The 17,188-nt window shown below is 33.2% G+C and overlaps 2 protein-coding genes and 1 pseudogene across 2 annotated transcripts; all 3 read right to left on the bottom strand.

Annotated features, from left to right (window-relative positions):
* Positions 1-3,108: 3,108 nt before the first annotated feature.
* Positions 3,109-6,074, bottom strand: LOC109797783 (putative disease resistance protein RGA1). Its single transcript, XM_020357921.3, has one exon. The coding sequence runs from the start codon at positions 5,943-5,945 to the stop codon at positions 3,369-3,371; it is 2,577 nt and encodes an 858-aa protein (XP_020213510.1). The 5' UTR covers positions 5,946-6,074; the 3' UTR covers positions 3,109-3,368.
* Positions 6,075-7,393: 1,319 nt separating this feature from the next.
* On the bottom strand, positions 7,394-11,466 carry LOC109795869 (putative disease resistance protein RGA1). Its single transcript, XM_020355430.3, has 2 exons — positions 7,839-11,466; positions 7,394-7,677 (listed from the first exon to the last, which is right to left on the bottom strand). Exon 1 carries the CDS (start codon positions 10,401-10,403, stop codon positions 7,854-7,856), a length of 2,550 nt encoding a protein of 849 aa, XP_020211019.1. The 5' UTR covers positions 10,404-11,466; the 3' UTR covers positions 7,394-7,677; positions 7,839-7,853.
* A 128-nt stretch (positions 11,467-11,594) lies between these two features.
* On the bottom strand, positions 11,595-14,775 carry LOC109795892 (disease resistance protein RGA2-like; annotated as a pseudogene).
* Between the last annotated feature and the right edge of the window lie 2,413 nt (positions 14,776-17,188).

Consider the following 17,188-nt stretch of genomic DNA (forward strand, 5'->3'; position numbering starts at 1 on the left):
GGAAATGTAGGATAACATATTAACTCTCACTACTCCAGCTAAAAAGTAAGGTCTCCTTTTCCTGTTTACCATATTGTTACTCTGCTCAAATATCGAGTGACTTGAACGTTGGATGTTTATAGATGGTCACCACCATTATGTTTGGGTTATGCTTTTTTATGGGTAAATTTATCCATGTACTCTATATTTTCACCATTCAAACAATTGTCATCTATTTACACATTACATATATCATTATGTATGGTAAATGTCATTAAAAAGACAATTTCTAATATGTTAGTAACATAATCGTTTACACAATTAAACTTCAAAAACAATTTTGTAGATGAAAAAAACTTATTTATGTATTGCCAAAAATGAAAAACGCATGTATCACACGGTGTAATACCTTGTACATAATACTGTGTGTATCATAATACCCCACATTCCACATAAACATGTTCATGAATCAATCAACACATTTGATTTGTGTTATTGCATCTTGCATCCGCCAAACAATCATGCCCCATTGCCCTGCCACACAAAGCATAAAATATGGTTTCAATTTAGACTGCAACGTAGAGAGTATTACTTTTCTTTTTTAATAAAATATAGTACTACCACTGAATCGAACACTGGAACTACCCAGTACTAGTTTGTCTTATTTTATTGAATTTGATGAATAATTAACACTCGAGTGTGCAGAATTGAGTAGTTAGCTAGCATTTATTTAACGATTAAAAAGAGAAAGGCGAGAAAAGAAAATTAAAACGCAGAAAGCAAATTAATGGTATGATTATGAGTAAAACGGGTGTGATGTTGCAATAATGAGAGTGATGATAATAGAAATTCCAAAAAAAGAGGGACCCTACTTGTTACTTGTTAGCCACCGGCAATGAAATGGTATGAATATGATGCATAAATTAAGAAGCAAAGAATGGATGTACAAAATCCAATCCCTTTTCACTTTCCAAAGACATGACTCCACTTCCCCACCTTGCATTGCATGTGCATGGATGATGGGTGTGATTATCATCCATATGACCCCCAACATCCAAAAGCATATGGGATTTCACTGTAGAATCTCTAGTGATTGAGACTGGGTTCTACCTTTAGTAGACATGCATCATGAACCTTGTATCATTTCTTGTCTCACCTCTCTCTCCTCATCTTATCTTAGCTCTACCATTTGGATTTTTCTTAGCTTCCCCCTACCTATATATATATATTACCTTTGGTTACATTTTATTGCTTCATCAATTTTTCTGGGTTAATTTGATCGCTTTGTCACAAAAACAGGCCGGAGAAACTAGATGATGATAAATATTACAACAATTAAGTTCATGTCAAATCATCAATAATATAAGATTAAGACTTAAGTAGAAACGTACCTTTATACATATATTATTTTGAAGAAAAAATAATTTGGGTTATGTGACGAAAAAACAATTTGGGTTATGTGATCTTTCAAATCATTATTTACAATTTCTTTTCATCTTCTCTAATGATAAAATGTTAGAAAATAAAATTGACGCAATATATATATATATATATATATATATATATATATATATATATATATATATAATTAAAGGAGTGCAACATTTTTTTTAATAGTTAAGTGTCCTTTTATTTATAAAATTGTATGGCTATTCATAGAGTTATAAGTATTACTTTTTTATTTTTAATTTTTCCATCAAAATAATATAAATAATTAAGGGGCTTTTGGTATTTATACATTATAAACAGAACACACCAAATGTGATATTATAAATCCCAATAAGCTTATCATTTTAAGATCATGAGACATAATCTTATAAATAACATATAATACATGATTTAATATTATAGGTCAATTCATGTATTAAAAAAAATCTAGCTAATACGGTTCCCATTCTCTTTAATTAAACCGATTGATTTTGTTTTAATAATTACAATGATTTTCAGGAACCAATCTAAATAATCTAATAAAGTAAATGTATTGGACTAATATGATGTGAGAAAATAATTTAATTTGTTTTGCCTTATATGATGTGAAAAAATTGATATTATTTTGATTATTTTAGAACCTTTTTAGATTGTGAAAACATTTTTTTTTGTTTTAATACAAAAAGACTGGTAAGGATAATTCAAAACATGTATTAACATTAGCTAATTTATTGTTGGTAACGATAGTTCGTAATATAAATTAACATAATTAATTATTATGCATTTATTTTTATTTTTATTTAAGTTCATATTTATATAATTTTAGAATAAGTATTTATTTATTTAATTAATATTAATATTTTAATAAAAATTAATTAAATTATTTAAAATAATACCTTTGGAATTTAACGGTATGAATACGTTAAGAAAATAAAGTTACCATTTGAGTTCAAACAACCTATTCCTACTCATCCTATTGGTGGATAGGAATTAGGATGAATAATTTACAAATGAAGGTAGATTAGTTGTGTGTGTGGGTGTTTTGGATTTGTCCCATCACTACGAATATGAGGTATTGGAGAGAAAGAAGCAAACAGACATATTTTGATAAAAGTGCAATGGAGGAAATTTGTAGATGGGAGTTGGGAAAGTGAGGTTTGTTTAAATCATATCCAAATAGACCCTTTTTTAGTCAATAAAATCTGCAAAGTGTATGTTTGGATTTCTGTTTCAGAGGCTTCAAACGGACAATCTTGAATTTCGAAGTATTAAACGAAGAAGTAAGTGTGAGGGTTCTTTTACTTAAATGTACGTTCACGTTTCCTCGAACGTTTATTCCAACACACCCTAAGTGACTTGGCGCAACCTGCAAAAGTTGGCCCTGACGCTCGTGGAATACAATGTCACAGTGATTGGCCTCGTCCTAAATGGCACCGTCTTTGATGGGGATGAATACTTTTCGGATCACTTTTTTTTATGCTCACCTCCATTTTTATATAAATATACTCTTTTTTTTTTAAAAAAATATATTAAATTCAAAAATTATTTTTAATATTTTTCAAAACTTATAATTTTTAAATTTGTACCTCTCGTGTTTTTTTTTCTTTCTCGTACCTCTCTTTTCTTCTTTCTTTTCCACCTCTTTCTTCTTCTTAAATAAACTGCCACCGTCACAACCAAATTTCTTTTGCAAGAATAAAATAAGAGAAAGATAAAAGATATATCATCATTCATGTCTACATAAAACAAACATCATAGTGCAACAGCTAGTGAACAACATAATCAACTGACATAAATCAAAAAACATTAAGAGAGTACTCAACAATAATCACCTGCATTAATCATGGAACCAAAAAATGAAAAACAAGGGTGTTCAAAAATTATCAGGCTATATCAAGTTCCACTTCCTCAAATTCTTTTTCCACTTCCAGTAACTCTTCTTCCACTTCTACCAACTCTTCTTACTCTCTAATCGTAATCTGTTTGATGTGTGATATTTGGTTCCAACACTCTCCAACTTCCGGCATGTATTTTGTGCACAACTCGGGACAGTCTTCAATTTCCAAACGTTCAAGGGAAGTGAGGCATTGTATTCCATCTGGAAGAGACTGCAACTTTGGACAATTGATGATAAAAATTACTTCCAGACAAGTTAGCATCGGCAGCCAATCCGGAAGCACCTCAAGATTCCGGCAGTCATCCAGTACCAAGGATAGTAATGTGTTAGCAGATCCTTGAAGCCAATGAGGCAAAGTCCCTAGCTCTGGCAAAGATATAAATAGGACTGATTTTAACTTTAAGTTGGAGTTCTGGTCTTCATGGCCCTTGGACAAATCCAAATTGTCACAGCTATAAACAGCCAAAGTCTCTAATGCAGGATAATGTTTACTATCCAGTGGAAAAGCCTTTAGTCTCTCACAGTTATCAACAAGCAATGTTTTAAGAAATGGGAGTTCTATCCCTGAGAATAAAGACTCCAGATTGTTGCAATTAGTTATAACCAAAGATTCAAGAGAACTCAAGTGTGCAATCTCATTCTCCGGCAAAACAGATTGCTTTGTGGTTATGAAAAATTCTCGGAGACTAATCAATTTTCTTAATCTTTTGGGCAATGATTCTAGCTTCATGCATTTATTAAGATCCAACACTTGCAAATTTTGAAGCTTACAAATAGAATCAGGGAGTATCTTAATTTTCTTATTATTTTCAAGACTGAAATATCGTAAATGTTTTAGCTTCCCGATGAAACGAGGCAAAGTTTCAAATGTAGAATTACTTAAATCCAAAATCTGCAGGTATTTGTACCTCGAAACCAATGTGAGGAAAGCTTCACTGTTGGCTCCCACACCTTCATTAGGAAAGAGAACAGTTCTCACACCTACCGCTTTTGTGGCGAATAATTTGCCATGTAAATCGTTTTCAACAATAGATAGGTGCCGAACATTCTCAGGTATACTTTGAATATGAGAATTTACAAGTAGACAATCATCTTTTGCAATAAACAAGGCAAGATCATGAACCAAGTCATGTATGGAAAATGAACATATAGTTCCAAAGTTGAAAAAATCTTGAATAAAAGATCTTGAAAGTAGTTCATGCAAATACTGATTAGCAACATCACCTGGCATCCTATTATTTTCTGGTGATTCAAGGAGTCCAAGTGCCCCCCAAAATGAAGTTACCAACAAATTATTGAAATTATAGTCCTTCGGAAAAAGGGAAAACGATACAAAGCATTGTCTCAAATAGGATGGCATGAGATCATAACTTAATTTCAGTGCAGGTAAAATGTCATTTTTTTTCTGCGGCAACTTCCAAATTTCATTATCTCTCACACGTTCCCACTCGTTTACCTCAAATTTTGAGAATAGTAAACTCCCTAATGTTCTCACAGCCAATGGAACCCCTCTGCATTTTTTCACAATTTCTCTCCCAATATTTACTAAATGAGGATGTTTTTTCTCTTCTCCTTCTTTAAATGCCCACTTGACAAACAAAGACAATGAATCCTCTTGAGAAAGGCCTTCCAAAATGTGAGTAGGAACAGTGCCCATCATGGAAGCAATTGAATGACTACGTGTAGTCACTAGAATTTTACTTCCTAACGCACCTACTTGTATTAAATTTTCCAACTCAACCCATTTAACACGGTCTTCATTCCACACGTCGTCCAAGACGAGTAAGAATTTTTGACCTGTAAGTTTGTTTGTCAATTGATTTTGCAGTTGTTCAGGATCCAACATGCTTAAATTTTGTGGGAGAGGAGGAGCATCAGCAGAAACTAAATCATTGGCAGAACTGATGATCTTAATAATGAGTTGACTAATGTCAAAGTCATCAGAAACACACACCCACATCTTCAATTGAAAACACTCATCTATTCTCTTATCATTGAACACAAACTTTGCAAGTGTAGTTTTTCCCAATCCTCCAATCCCCACAATGGGGATAACAGAGAGATTTGTAACATTATCATTAGGATTTTGCTGCATCAGCAACTCTATGATGTTTTCTTTATCCTGTTCCCTTCCAATCACATCTGAATCACTCACACGAGAGTGTGTGAGACGTTCTCTTTTATGCACAACACGTGTGTCAACATGAATTATTTGAAGACCAAACTTATGCCTGTCGGCTGCAACCTTGTTTAGTCTCTCGTTGATATGTTTAATTTGTTGAGCCATCCTATAGCGAAAAACAAGTGGATTAGAGGTTGAGAAGAAGTGGCCTACCTTTTCCTTGGTTGTACCATGAACTTTGACCACTTGCTTTCGTAGTGTTTGACACTGAAATTCATCCAGCACATCTTGGGCATCATTGAAGACACGCTTGATTTGTCTCAACCATTCACGCAGCTCATGGTTGTGTTCCTGCTTTTGGTCAGCATCTAACAGCACAGCCTTGACTAATGAGAGAGTTTGTTTAAACTCTTTGAGTTGATCATATACACCCAGCACCTGAGAAGCTTCCTCATAAGCCCGAGAAGCAAGCTTTGCTATGAGTGACTCCGCCATGCTGAAGAGAAATGATTCCGCCATAGTTGTTGTCACTTGTCAAAGACTCCAACACCACAGATCGGAAGGCTAGCTATTGCACTTGCACAAAACACTGGTTGCCAACTCAAATACTGACCTGGACTCCACTTGTTAATCATACACTAGTTTGCGTAGCAGACATAACTTCTTAATAATTAATCCCTCGGCCACCACCACCACAATCTTATTTTTTTATATTCAAATACTAACTATTTTTCTTTCATATCAACATCACCCGGCATCTTGCTTACTGAGAGAGAGAAAAAAGAATAGAAAAAAACTGCAAACAATATTTTCAGACCAATAAGAAAAGCAAGAGTTAAATTAAATAAATGAGAGTGGAAATAGATGATTAATAATTTTGTCTTGCACGTAAAAAGCAGCATCTCAGCTAGGTCGTGGAATCCTTTCTATAAAACTCACTTGATAGTGTGAATAAGCTTAGCAAGAGTTCAATTTCACTTGGCTTTTTTCAATGTCTTTAAAGAATAAAATATTACTATATAGTTTTTTAAAATTATTTTTTTGAATAAAATATTACTAATTAAAAAATTGAGTTACTTATTTAGAAAAAAAAAATTATAAATGGTTATAATTGAAGGAAATAACATTAACGAAGAGAAAGAATGTGTTAAAGATAATGATGACTTTTTTCTTTCATCTCATTTTCCACCTATTTTCTTTCCATCTCTATTTCTTTTCCATCACATTACTTAAACTATATTATTAATTTATTTAATATTATAATATTCATGTTATTTTTAAAAATTAAATGATAGGGAGATATTAAATAAAAGTTAAATTCGTACAATGATGATAAAAGTTTAGTAATAAAATATAAAATATTTAAGTGTACAATAGATAGTCACATTAAAGATATAAATTAAATAATAACTTAATTAAGATACATTTTATATATATTGTCATCACCTAATTGCATATGATTATGCAAGTGAAAGTCATCTGAAAGATAGTTTCTAATTAGTTAGTAATATAATATTTTTTATACTAATAACACATAACAATTGAAGTCTAAAAACATTTAAAAAAAATTGTTTATTAATAAAGGTTAAAAAAGTTTTTTTCTTCTTTAAATCTCTTAATAATCGCTCATTACATTCATTAATGAATGAGTATTCCAAAGAAGACGGGGAATGTCCTTTACCCATTAATATATCATAAGATGAATATAATTTCGTACTGTTCTAGTTAAATCATAAGATAAATTTAATTTTCAAACTGAGCGTGCACTTGTCTGTTGTGAAACGAAATCCATTTCATTTAATTCCTCTAGCAACCCACCAAGGCAAATCGTCAAACGCCTAGTGTGCTGGTATAAACCATGAATTAGAACATATTATAAAATAATCGAAACACTTAAACGAATTTGTTAAAAGGTATGAAATAGTTTCCTTGAAACAAATAAATATAACTCGTCTATCTCAACAATATTCTCAGTCTAAACAACATATTATATCCTCATTCAGATACTATCCTTCCGTCATTTGATTAAATAGTCATTTGCAACCCTTTTCACAAAATTTTACAGAAATAATGTTGTTGAGTCCTTACTACTTAGTATCAGAACCCAGACAACCAAATAACATATCATACACAGATTCAATCTAAAAAAATTAATTTAAACACACAGGAAAGTTCCCCAGTAAAGAATTTGGATGTTTCCCTGGTTGACTGATTTGAGGTGGGCTATTATCTGAATTCCTTGCTCCATTCTCTGTTCAATTCAAACAAATAATCCAACTTCAATTTCAAGTGTAGTGGCATACTCATAAAAAGCATTGTTATAAGACTAAAGAAGTTTACAAGAACAACAACTTATATGATGTAAACCCAAAACAGAAAAAAACCAACATTTATCTTTGTTATTAAACTTACCTCTGCCTTTTGCTCTTATTCCAATTCTTCTTCCTCATCCTCCACTTCTTCTGGTTCAGCAACGAGTAAGTGTTGGCGCCATTCTGGATACCCATCAATTTCCAATCGTTCAAGGGTGGTGAGGCGTGGGATGTCATCAGGGAGAAACAACATATTAGGACAACTAGTGACACAGAGTGTTTTCAGACAAATCATAGCTGATAGCCATTCAGGAAGCCCCACAAGATTGTAGCAGCTTGAAATTAACAAGTATTGCAATGTTTCCAGAGACCCTTGAAGCCAATGAGGCAAGGTCACCAACTGTGGCAATGAAATAAAATTTACAACCTTCAACCTCAAGTTGAAGTTTTGGTCATTATGTTCCTTTGACAATTCCAACACATCACAGTTGTCAACTAACAAAGTCTCTAATTCAGGAAAATGTTCAATATCAAGTGGCAAGTACTTTAGACTCTTGCAATTGGCAATACACAATACTTTAAGAGTAGGGAGTTTAATCCCTCCAAACAAAGATTCCACATTGTTGCAAAATTCAATTCTAAGAGTCTCAAGAGAACTCAAGTTTGCAATCTCAGTCTCGGGCAAAACACATAGCTTCGTGGTTATCTCCAAATGTTGAAGTCTGATCAACTTTCTTAAACCTTTAGGCAGTTTTACAAGTTCTGTGCATCCACTGAGTATCAAAACTTCCAACTTTTGGAGGTTGCAAAGGGAATCAGGAAGTTTCTTTAAGTTGTTATTATTCTCAAGACTGAGATATCTTAAATGTTTCAACTTGCCAATGTAAGGAGGTAAATCTTTGTACATAGAATCACTCAAATCTAAAAATCGCAAGCGTTTGCACCATGATGTGCACTTAATCAAAAAAGCTTCACTATTGGCTCCAACTCCTGCAGTAGGAAATAGTATGGTTCTGACATCTACAAATTCGTGGATGGGGAAATTTTCAATGCCAACGTTTTCAGGAAAAGATATATGCTGGACATACCTGAGTTCTAGTCTAAACTCAAAGGGGTATTTTACAATTATGGAGTCTCTTCCCAAATACCGTGAAATATCATGCACCAAATCATGTATTTTAAAAGCAAAACCAATGCCGTAGTCAACAAAATCCTCTAGAAAAGATCTTGACCATAGTTCACGCAAATATTGATTTGAACCATGTTTCAATATTTGATTTCTATTTGGCGATGGAAGGAGACCATGTGCTCTCCAAAGCGATGTAACATCAAAACTATGAAATGCATAATCACTTGGGTAAAGGTTGAACAAAGCAAAGCATTGTCTCAATTTGGATGGCATTTGATCAAAACTTATCTTAAGTGCAGGCCACATAGCAGCTTCAGATTTTGCTGAATTCCAAACTGCATTGTCTCTCACCAACTCCCATTCCTCTCTGTTATCTTTTGAAAATAGTAAACTTCCTAATGTTCTCACGGCCAAAGGAACTCCTTTGCATTTTTTAACAATTTCTCTCCCAATACTCACTAAATATGGATACTTTTTTTCTTCTCCGTCTTTAAATGCCCATTTGACAAACAAAGACAATGAATCCTCCATGGAAAGACCTTCTAAAGTGTAAGAGGGAACAGTGCCCATCATGGAAGCAGTCACACAACTACGAGTAGTCACTAGAATTTTACTTCCTGTAGCACCTACTTGTATTAAATCTCTCAACTCAACCCATTTAACAAGATCTTCATTCCATACGTCATCCAAGACAAGTAAGAACTTTTGACTGCCAAGTTTGTTTCTTAATTTACTTTGCAGTTGCTCCATATCTAATATATGTAAATTTTGTTGGTCAGCAGCAGAATCACCGGTAGAATTGACAATTTTAATGATCACTTGCTTAATGTCAAAGTCATTAGAAAGACAAACCCACATCTTCAATGGGAAAAACTCATGTATCCTTCTATCATTGAACACAAACTTTGCTAGTGTGGTCTTTCCCAAGCCTCCAATCCCCACAATGGGGATAACAGAGAGACTTCTGTCATTATTATTAGGATTCTGCTGCATCAAAAGCTCAATAATGTTTTCTTTATCATGATTCCTTCCTACCACATCCGAATCAACAACATAGGAGTGTGTCAAATCCCTCCTATGCACAACACGTCTATCAACATCAACTGTTTCAAGACCAAACTTATGTCTGTCTGCCGCAACCTTGTCTAATCTCTTCATAATTCTTTTGATCTTTTTAGCCATTCTATAATGAAAAACAAGTGGATTAGAACTTAAGAAGAAGTGTGCTACCTTGGTTGTGGTGCTGCCATGAGCTTGGACCACTTGCTTTTGCAATGTTTCACACTCAAATTCATCTATTACATTTTCGGCATCAGAGAATACAAGTTTGATCTGCCTCAACCATTCCCGCAGCTCATGACTCTGTTGTTGCTTTTGCTCAGCATCTAACAACACTGCCTTAACTAATGAGAGAGTCTGCGTAAACTCTGCAAGATAGTCGTATAAACCCAGCACCCGAGAAGTTTCTTCATATGCCAGAGAAGCAAGCTTTGATACGAGTGACTCCGCGATGCTGAAGAGGAATAATTCAGCCATGGTTATCAGTAAGTTGCAACAGTGGAAGAGGTTTCAGTATAAAACATCTGCAAGAAACTAAGTTGTGGCAACAGTTTTGACTTTTGAGGGATTACAGGTGTTACTTTGACTTTGGAGTCAATCAAGAATAGATATTTTCCAGCGTTATTGTCTTGCAACAAACAATAATAAATAGTCTTCTAGAAAATAAATTCAGTTAATTTAATATAAAGAGATAATGTTTGGGTTTGTGCCTACTAAAGCCATGTCGCGCTAAAACTTGCCTCTAGATTAAAATTTCAATTTTAAATGACAACAAATTTTAAAATGAAAATATAAAATATGTATTTTTGGAAAGGAATTTAACTGCGTGTTATAACTTTGCAGCGTTTAGCAGCAAAAGTATCATGTGAATTATGAAATGATATCATGACCTCATTTATGATTTGTGCTCAAGGCAAATTATTACCAAATAATCCTCTGTAAATTTCACTAATATTCACGGAACAGGAAGGGTTTACTGTCAAGTTGCATGAATAAGGATATTGCGTACACATACCAGTACTGGTAGAGCTATGATAAAATTTCTAAAAAGTTAAATATGAACACGGCAGGATATATCATAGAAAAATAAAAATAATGAAGTAATTGAATTATAACATAAATATAAGTTTCGCAATGTTCTAATTAAGATAGAAAAAATGTTTATGTACGATAGAAGTTTTAAAGTGAGTGAAATGATATTCATTTAGTATCAAACCGAACTATTCAATAACAAAATTCGGTATTTATATGAATTGAATTATACACGAGTGATAAGTGAATGTTCGATATGTATCCATGTATACTAATACCAATAAGTACTGATACCAGATACTCACAGGAGTAGGGTGCTTGTTCAGGAGTACCCATGCAATATTCTGGCTATTCAGAACTTTGTTCATATAAAAAAATTGTTTGCGATTCTGTGATTCATTTCACCACTAACAGACTCAGACTTGATAATCAATAGGCAAAACCAGTTTACAACAAGATATGTCTCCATATGTGAAAAAAGAAAGGACACTTATCAGTTATCAATATGTCTGCACATTCAGCCTCTGCACATTGTTTGCTTTTACCATTGTCAGAGAAGCATACATCAGTAATCACTGAATCAGATAGCATGCTAGCCAAATTCTTGGAAAAATCACAGTATCACACCAATAAAAATTGTTGATGCTTATGTGTTCCATTCAATTGCATCTATTACATCAAGATTCTAACTGTATATATCCTGTTGGTGGAACGCTTACAGTAGCCTTAAAAATAAAGGCACAAGACTAACAATTTGACATGGCAAATAGAAAATTCAACAACACATTTTACATATAACTAGTATTTTACATAAACATTTATTTTATATAACTAAAATGTGCAACCTCTAAAAGGACTGAGAGGGTTCCAATCATCCACAGTGCAACCTCTAGTGGACTGGCATAATCATCAAAGATTTGAATCAACAATCCTAATCTGTTTGATGTGAGATATTTGGCTCCAATACTCTGCTACTTGCAGCGTGTATTTTCTGCATAATTCAGGACAGTTTATGATTTCCAAACATTCAAGGGCAGTGAGGCAATAGATGCCCTCTGGAAGAGACCCCAACTTTGGACAATCATTGATAAGTAGTAGTTTCAGACAAGTTACCATTGGCAGAAAATTTGGGAGCACCTCAAGATTGTTGCAGTTCCCTAGTATCAAGGATAGTAATGTGTTAACAGATCCTTGAAACCAATGAGGCAAAGTCAGTAGCTGTGGCAAAGAATCAAATATTACTGTTTTTAGCCTTAAGTAGAGATTTTGATCACCATGGTCACTGGTCAATTCCAACTGGTCACAGTTCCTAACACTCAAAATCTCTAAAGCTGGAAAATGTTTACTTTCAAGTGGCAAACATTTTAGTTTCTTACAGCTATTAACATCCAATGCTTTAAGAACAGGAAGTTCTATCTCTAAGAATAAAGACTCCACATTGTTGCAACATTCAATAGTCAAATATTTAAGAGAACTCAAGTTTGTAATTTCCTTCTCAGGAAAAACAACTTGCTTTGTGGTTATGACTAAATCTCGGAGACTGATCAATTTTCTTAATCCTTTGGGTAACGCTTCCAGCTCCTCGCATCCACCAAGGTCAAACACTTGTAAACTTTGTAACTTACAAATAGAATCAGGGAGTCTCTTAATTTTCTTATTATTATAAAGACTGAGAGATCTTAAATGTTTTGACTTCCCGATGAAATGAGGCAATGCTTCAACTGTCGAATAACTTAAATCCAATATCTGCAAGTATTTGTACCTTGAAATCAATGTAAAGAAAGCTTCGCTGTTGGCTCCTACACCATCGTTAGGAAATAGAATGGTTCTCACACCAACTGATTTTGCACAGAATGGTTTGCCATGCAAATCATTTTCAACAAAAGAAAGATGCCTAATGTTCTCAGGTATACTTTGAATGTGGGAATTTACGACTAGACACTCATCTTTCGCAATAAAAAGGGCAAGATCATGCACCAAATCATGTATTTTAAATGAATAAGCAGTGCCATAGTTAACAAAATCTTGAATAAATGATCTTGACAGTAGTTCATGGAAATATTGATTGGCAACATCTTCACGTGTCCTATTCTTTTCTGTAGACACAAGGAGTCCAAGTGCCCCCCAAAGTGCAGTTACCTCAAAATTAATGAATTCATAATCCTTTGGGTAGAGGGAAAACAAAGCGAAGCATTGTCTCAAATAGGTTGGCATAAGATCATAATAACTTAGTTTCAGTGCAGGTAAAATGTCATCTTTTTTTTTTTGTGGAAAATTCCAAATTTCATTGTCTCTCACATATTTCCACTCATTTACCTCAAATTTCAAAAATAGTAAACTCCCTAATGTTCTCACTGCCAAGGGAATCCCTATGCTTTTTTTCACAATTTCTCTACCAATATTTATCAAATGAGGATATTTTTCCTCTTCTCCTTCTTTAAAGGCCCATTTGACAAACAAAGACAATGAATCCTCTTGAGAAAGACCCTTTAAATTGTGAGGGGAAACTGTGCCCATCATGGAAGCAATGGAGTGACTACGTGTGGTCACTAGAATTTTACTTCCTGAAGCACCTACTTGTATTAAATTCCTCAACTCAACCCATTTAACACGATCTTCGTTCCATACATCATCCAAGATGAGTAAGAATTTTTGACCTGCAAGTTTGTTTCTCAATTGATTTTGCAGTTGCTCCATGTCTAACATGTTCAAATTCTGTTGGCGTTCAGGAGCATGGGCGAGTAAAGCAGAATCATTAGCAGAATTGATGAGCAGAATCATTAGCAGAATTGATGATTTTAATAATCAGTTGCTTAATATCAAAGTCTTCTGAAAGACACACCCAAATCTTCAATGGGAAACACTCGTGTATCCTATCATCATTGAACACAAACTTTGCTAGCGTTGTTTTCCCCAAACCTCCAATCCCCACAATGGGGATAACAGAGAGACTTTTGTCATTGTTATTAGAATTGTGGTGCATCAAAAGCTGTATAATCTCTACTTTATCCTCTTCCCTTCCTATCACGTCTGAATCAGCCACATGGGAGTGTGTCAGTTCTCTCTGATGTACAACACGTGTGTCAACATGAATTATTTGAAGACCAAACTTATGCCTATCAGCTGCAACCTTGTCAAGCCTCTTGCTGATATCTTTAATGTGTTGAGCCATCTTATAACGAAAAACAAGTGGATTAGATCTTGAGAAGAAGTAACCAACCTTGTCTTTGGTGGTACCGTGAGCTTTAACCACTAGCTTTTGTAGTGTTTGGCACTCAAACTCATCTAGAACATCTTCGGCATCAGAGAGGACACGTTTGAGCTGCCTCAGCCATTCCCGCAACTCATGGTTCTGCCACTGCTTGTTGTCAGCATCTAACAGCACAGCCTTGACTAATGTAAGAGTCTCCGTAAATTCTTGAAGATGGTGGTACAAACCCAGCACACGAGAAGCTTCTTCAAAAGTCTGAGAAGCAAGTTTTGTTATGAGTGACTCAGCAATGCTGAAGAGAAAAGATTCCGCCATGATCAGGAAATCAAACACCAGAGATATGTTAAAAAAGATTATGCAATTTTTTTGCAGAAATCTCGGGAAATGAGTCTGGAGAAAACTATTAACTATGAGTCTAGGATTAATCAAGTAGATATCATAATCTTGATAACTCTTGAATATAATTTTCTTGAATGTACGTTAAAATTTTTTTTAAACAAAATGCTAAACCGATGGGCGGTGCAGCTGCAGCATTGTCTGACTAACAACTATCTGAACGCAGAACTCATGCCTCCAAGTCAACTTCTGCGTTCTGCCCACTTGGAAGAATTTCTTTTTGTTTTTTCTACTTTTTTTTCTTTTCTTTTCTGGACCAACCACTTTATAATTATACATTATCTTGGATTATTTTAAAATTATATTTTTATTTTAGTAAGCAATTTTTTTTAAATATACTTTTTTTTTTTTAACTTTTTGATATAATGTTTGGGAGGAGCCATTTTTCTAATGTGCATTCTTCTGCCATGATTTTTTTTCCAGCTACTCTTGTTCTTCGTGTGCTACCTGCTACGTATTCTTCTTCTTCCTCAGCCAGTGTGTGCATGTATTATGCATCTCTTTACTTAATGTAGAAAAAAAATAAATAAAAAAATAAAAAGCAAGAAATTAAGAGCAGTTAATAAAAAGCAAAAAAATAAAATTAAAGATTTAAATCAGCCACAACCCATTCCTTGGAATTTAGATCCCGGCGACGGTGTGAAAAGCTTGTTGTGTATAAAATATATTTAAAGTCAAGTGTACCTTTTCACAATAATAATAATAATGAATAGAGTATAATTATTAAAATTAAAAAGATTAATTTAAGTAATTAGTAACTTAATTATGATTTTTTAGTAGTTTGAAATAGAATTTGATAGTCTGATGTAATTTAATTCCAGAGGGAATAAATTTAAGAATTAAATTATAAAATAAGAAAATGTCACTTAGATTCAAAGATAAGTTTAGAGTCGTAACTTATTGTATCCTCCAAAATAAATTTCATGAATTATTAAATCTTGCTACCAATTTACTTTTGTAATTGTCGACAATGCATGACAGTCTATGTCTTAGAAAAATCTCAAATTAATTTAAAAAATTTATTTGTAAAACAAAACATAAAAGTGTACAAGTAAATTAACAAATTAATTCAACTAGAAATTAAGAAAATAAGTTTGATCATAGATATTTCTTATATTCATTTAATTGAGGGTTCTATGAACCAAAAAAGTTTGATTATACACTTCATCATTAGGGGTTCGCAAAGAATAATTACATACAGTAGAGAGACTAGTCAGACATGCTAGACAAATAACCCAACATGCTACTAGAATTCATTAAATAGAGGGAAAAAATTAACCATAAGAGTTTGACTTTTAACTTCTTACAAAACCTCAACAAAAAATAGGAAAAGAGAAACTAAGACTAAAAATTGGATGGTAAATATGTGGTTTGGACATCCCTATTTATAATTAAAATTAAAACAAACTTTTGAACATGATTGTACTTAATAGCAAATGCATGCTTTATCATCAAGGATGCGATTCTTTAGCCATGTGGTGCTCAAAGGGAAAACACAATTGTGCATATTATTTAACACGACCATGATTCAAGTAAGCATGGTCGTGCATAATGCTTCAATCGACTTGTTACCTCTTTTGGTCTTTATTTGTACAAAGTCTCTCTTTTGTATCATTTTACCTATTTGTTGTATACTTAATCAAATGAAGTTTGCTAAAAACTATGATCATAAATGGGGAAAAATGGTGATCGAAAGCATAACAAAATGCAATAAATTAAGGGTTTATTAGATATAAGTGAGCATTGTGAGGTAGGAAAATAGAGAGGTAATTTGTTAATATTTAATTATTTAAGAACTTGATAATAATTGAGCGACATAATCAATCAAACCAATTGAATAGTTGAACAATTGACGGTTGACAATCAAATGATGATATAATTAAATTGTTTGAATCATATTTACATGTGCATGTTTCAAATGCATTAAATTTGTGTTTTCTAGGTATTGGCATGGAATCACATGCTAAGGGGGTCAAATTAAGGATATTCGGATATAAATCTTGGGGTTTAACATAGTTTAGAAACCCTAATCATATTTTGTGATAAGTATGGGTGACCTTAGTGCAATCTTGTAATCCTGACGAGTCATTGGTGGATCTTTTTCTACCAAAAGTATTTGATGGTAGACACATGGGTTGGGTGACTTTATTTAACATGTATTCTTAGGTTACTTTATTCATGATGTGTTTTTACACCACAAGCACAATTGCATTTTTGCACAACCCATTGCATAATGTTGTTTGCCCTTGGATGTGTTTGAATATTTTTTATTTTGTGTTATTGTTATGTTTGAGGTTGGCGGCCTTTGTTTCACACCAAGAGTAAAAATAAGATGCATCTCATTTCCTTTGTTTATTTGTTTATATTTAGACTAATTTCCATTTGCATGTAAGGGTCAATTGAATTTTGACGCCAATAAAGAGGTTTTGACCTCTTTTACATATAACTTTGGATACCATGTTTTGATGAGACATGATATTAAAGTTTTAGTTTTATTGCTTTCAATTAATTAAAGTTTCTTTATATTTTTTTTATATTTTTAGAATGCCAAAAACTTATTAAACACTTGATATTAGTTTTTAGTTTTATTTGATTATCTTACTAGCATTTGTAAGGTGAATCT

Source organism: Cajanus cajan, chromosome 6 (genome assembly GCF_000230855.2).
Source record: "Cajanus cajan strain Asha chromosome 6, NIPB_CcT2T_4, whole genome shotgun sequence".
NCBI classification, from domain to species: Eukaryota; Viridiplantae; Streptophyta; class Magnoliopsida; order Fabales; family Fabaceae; genus Cajanus; species Cajanus cajan.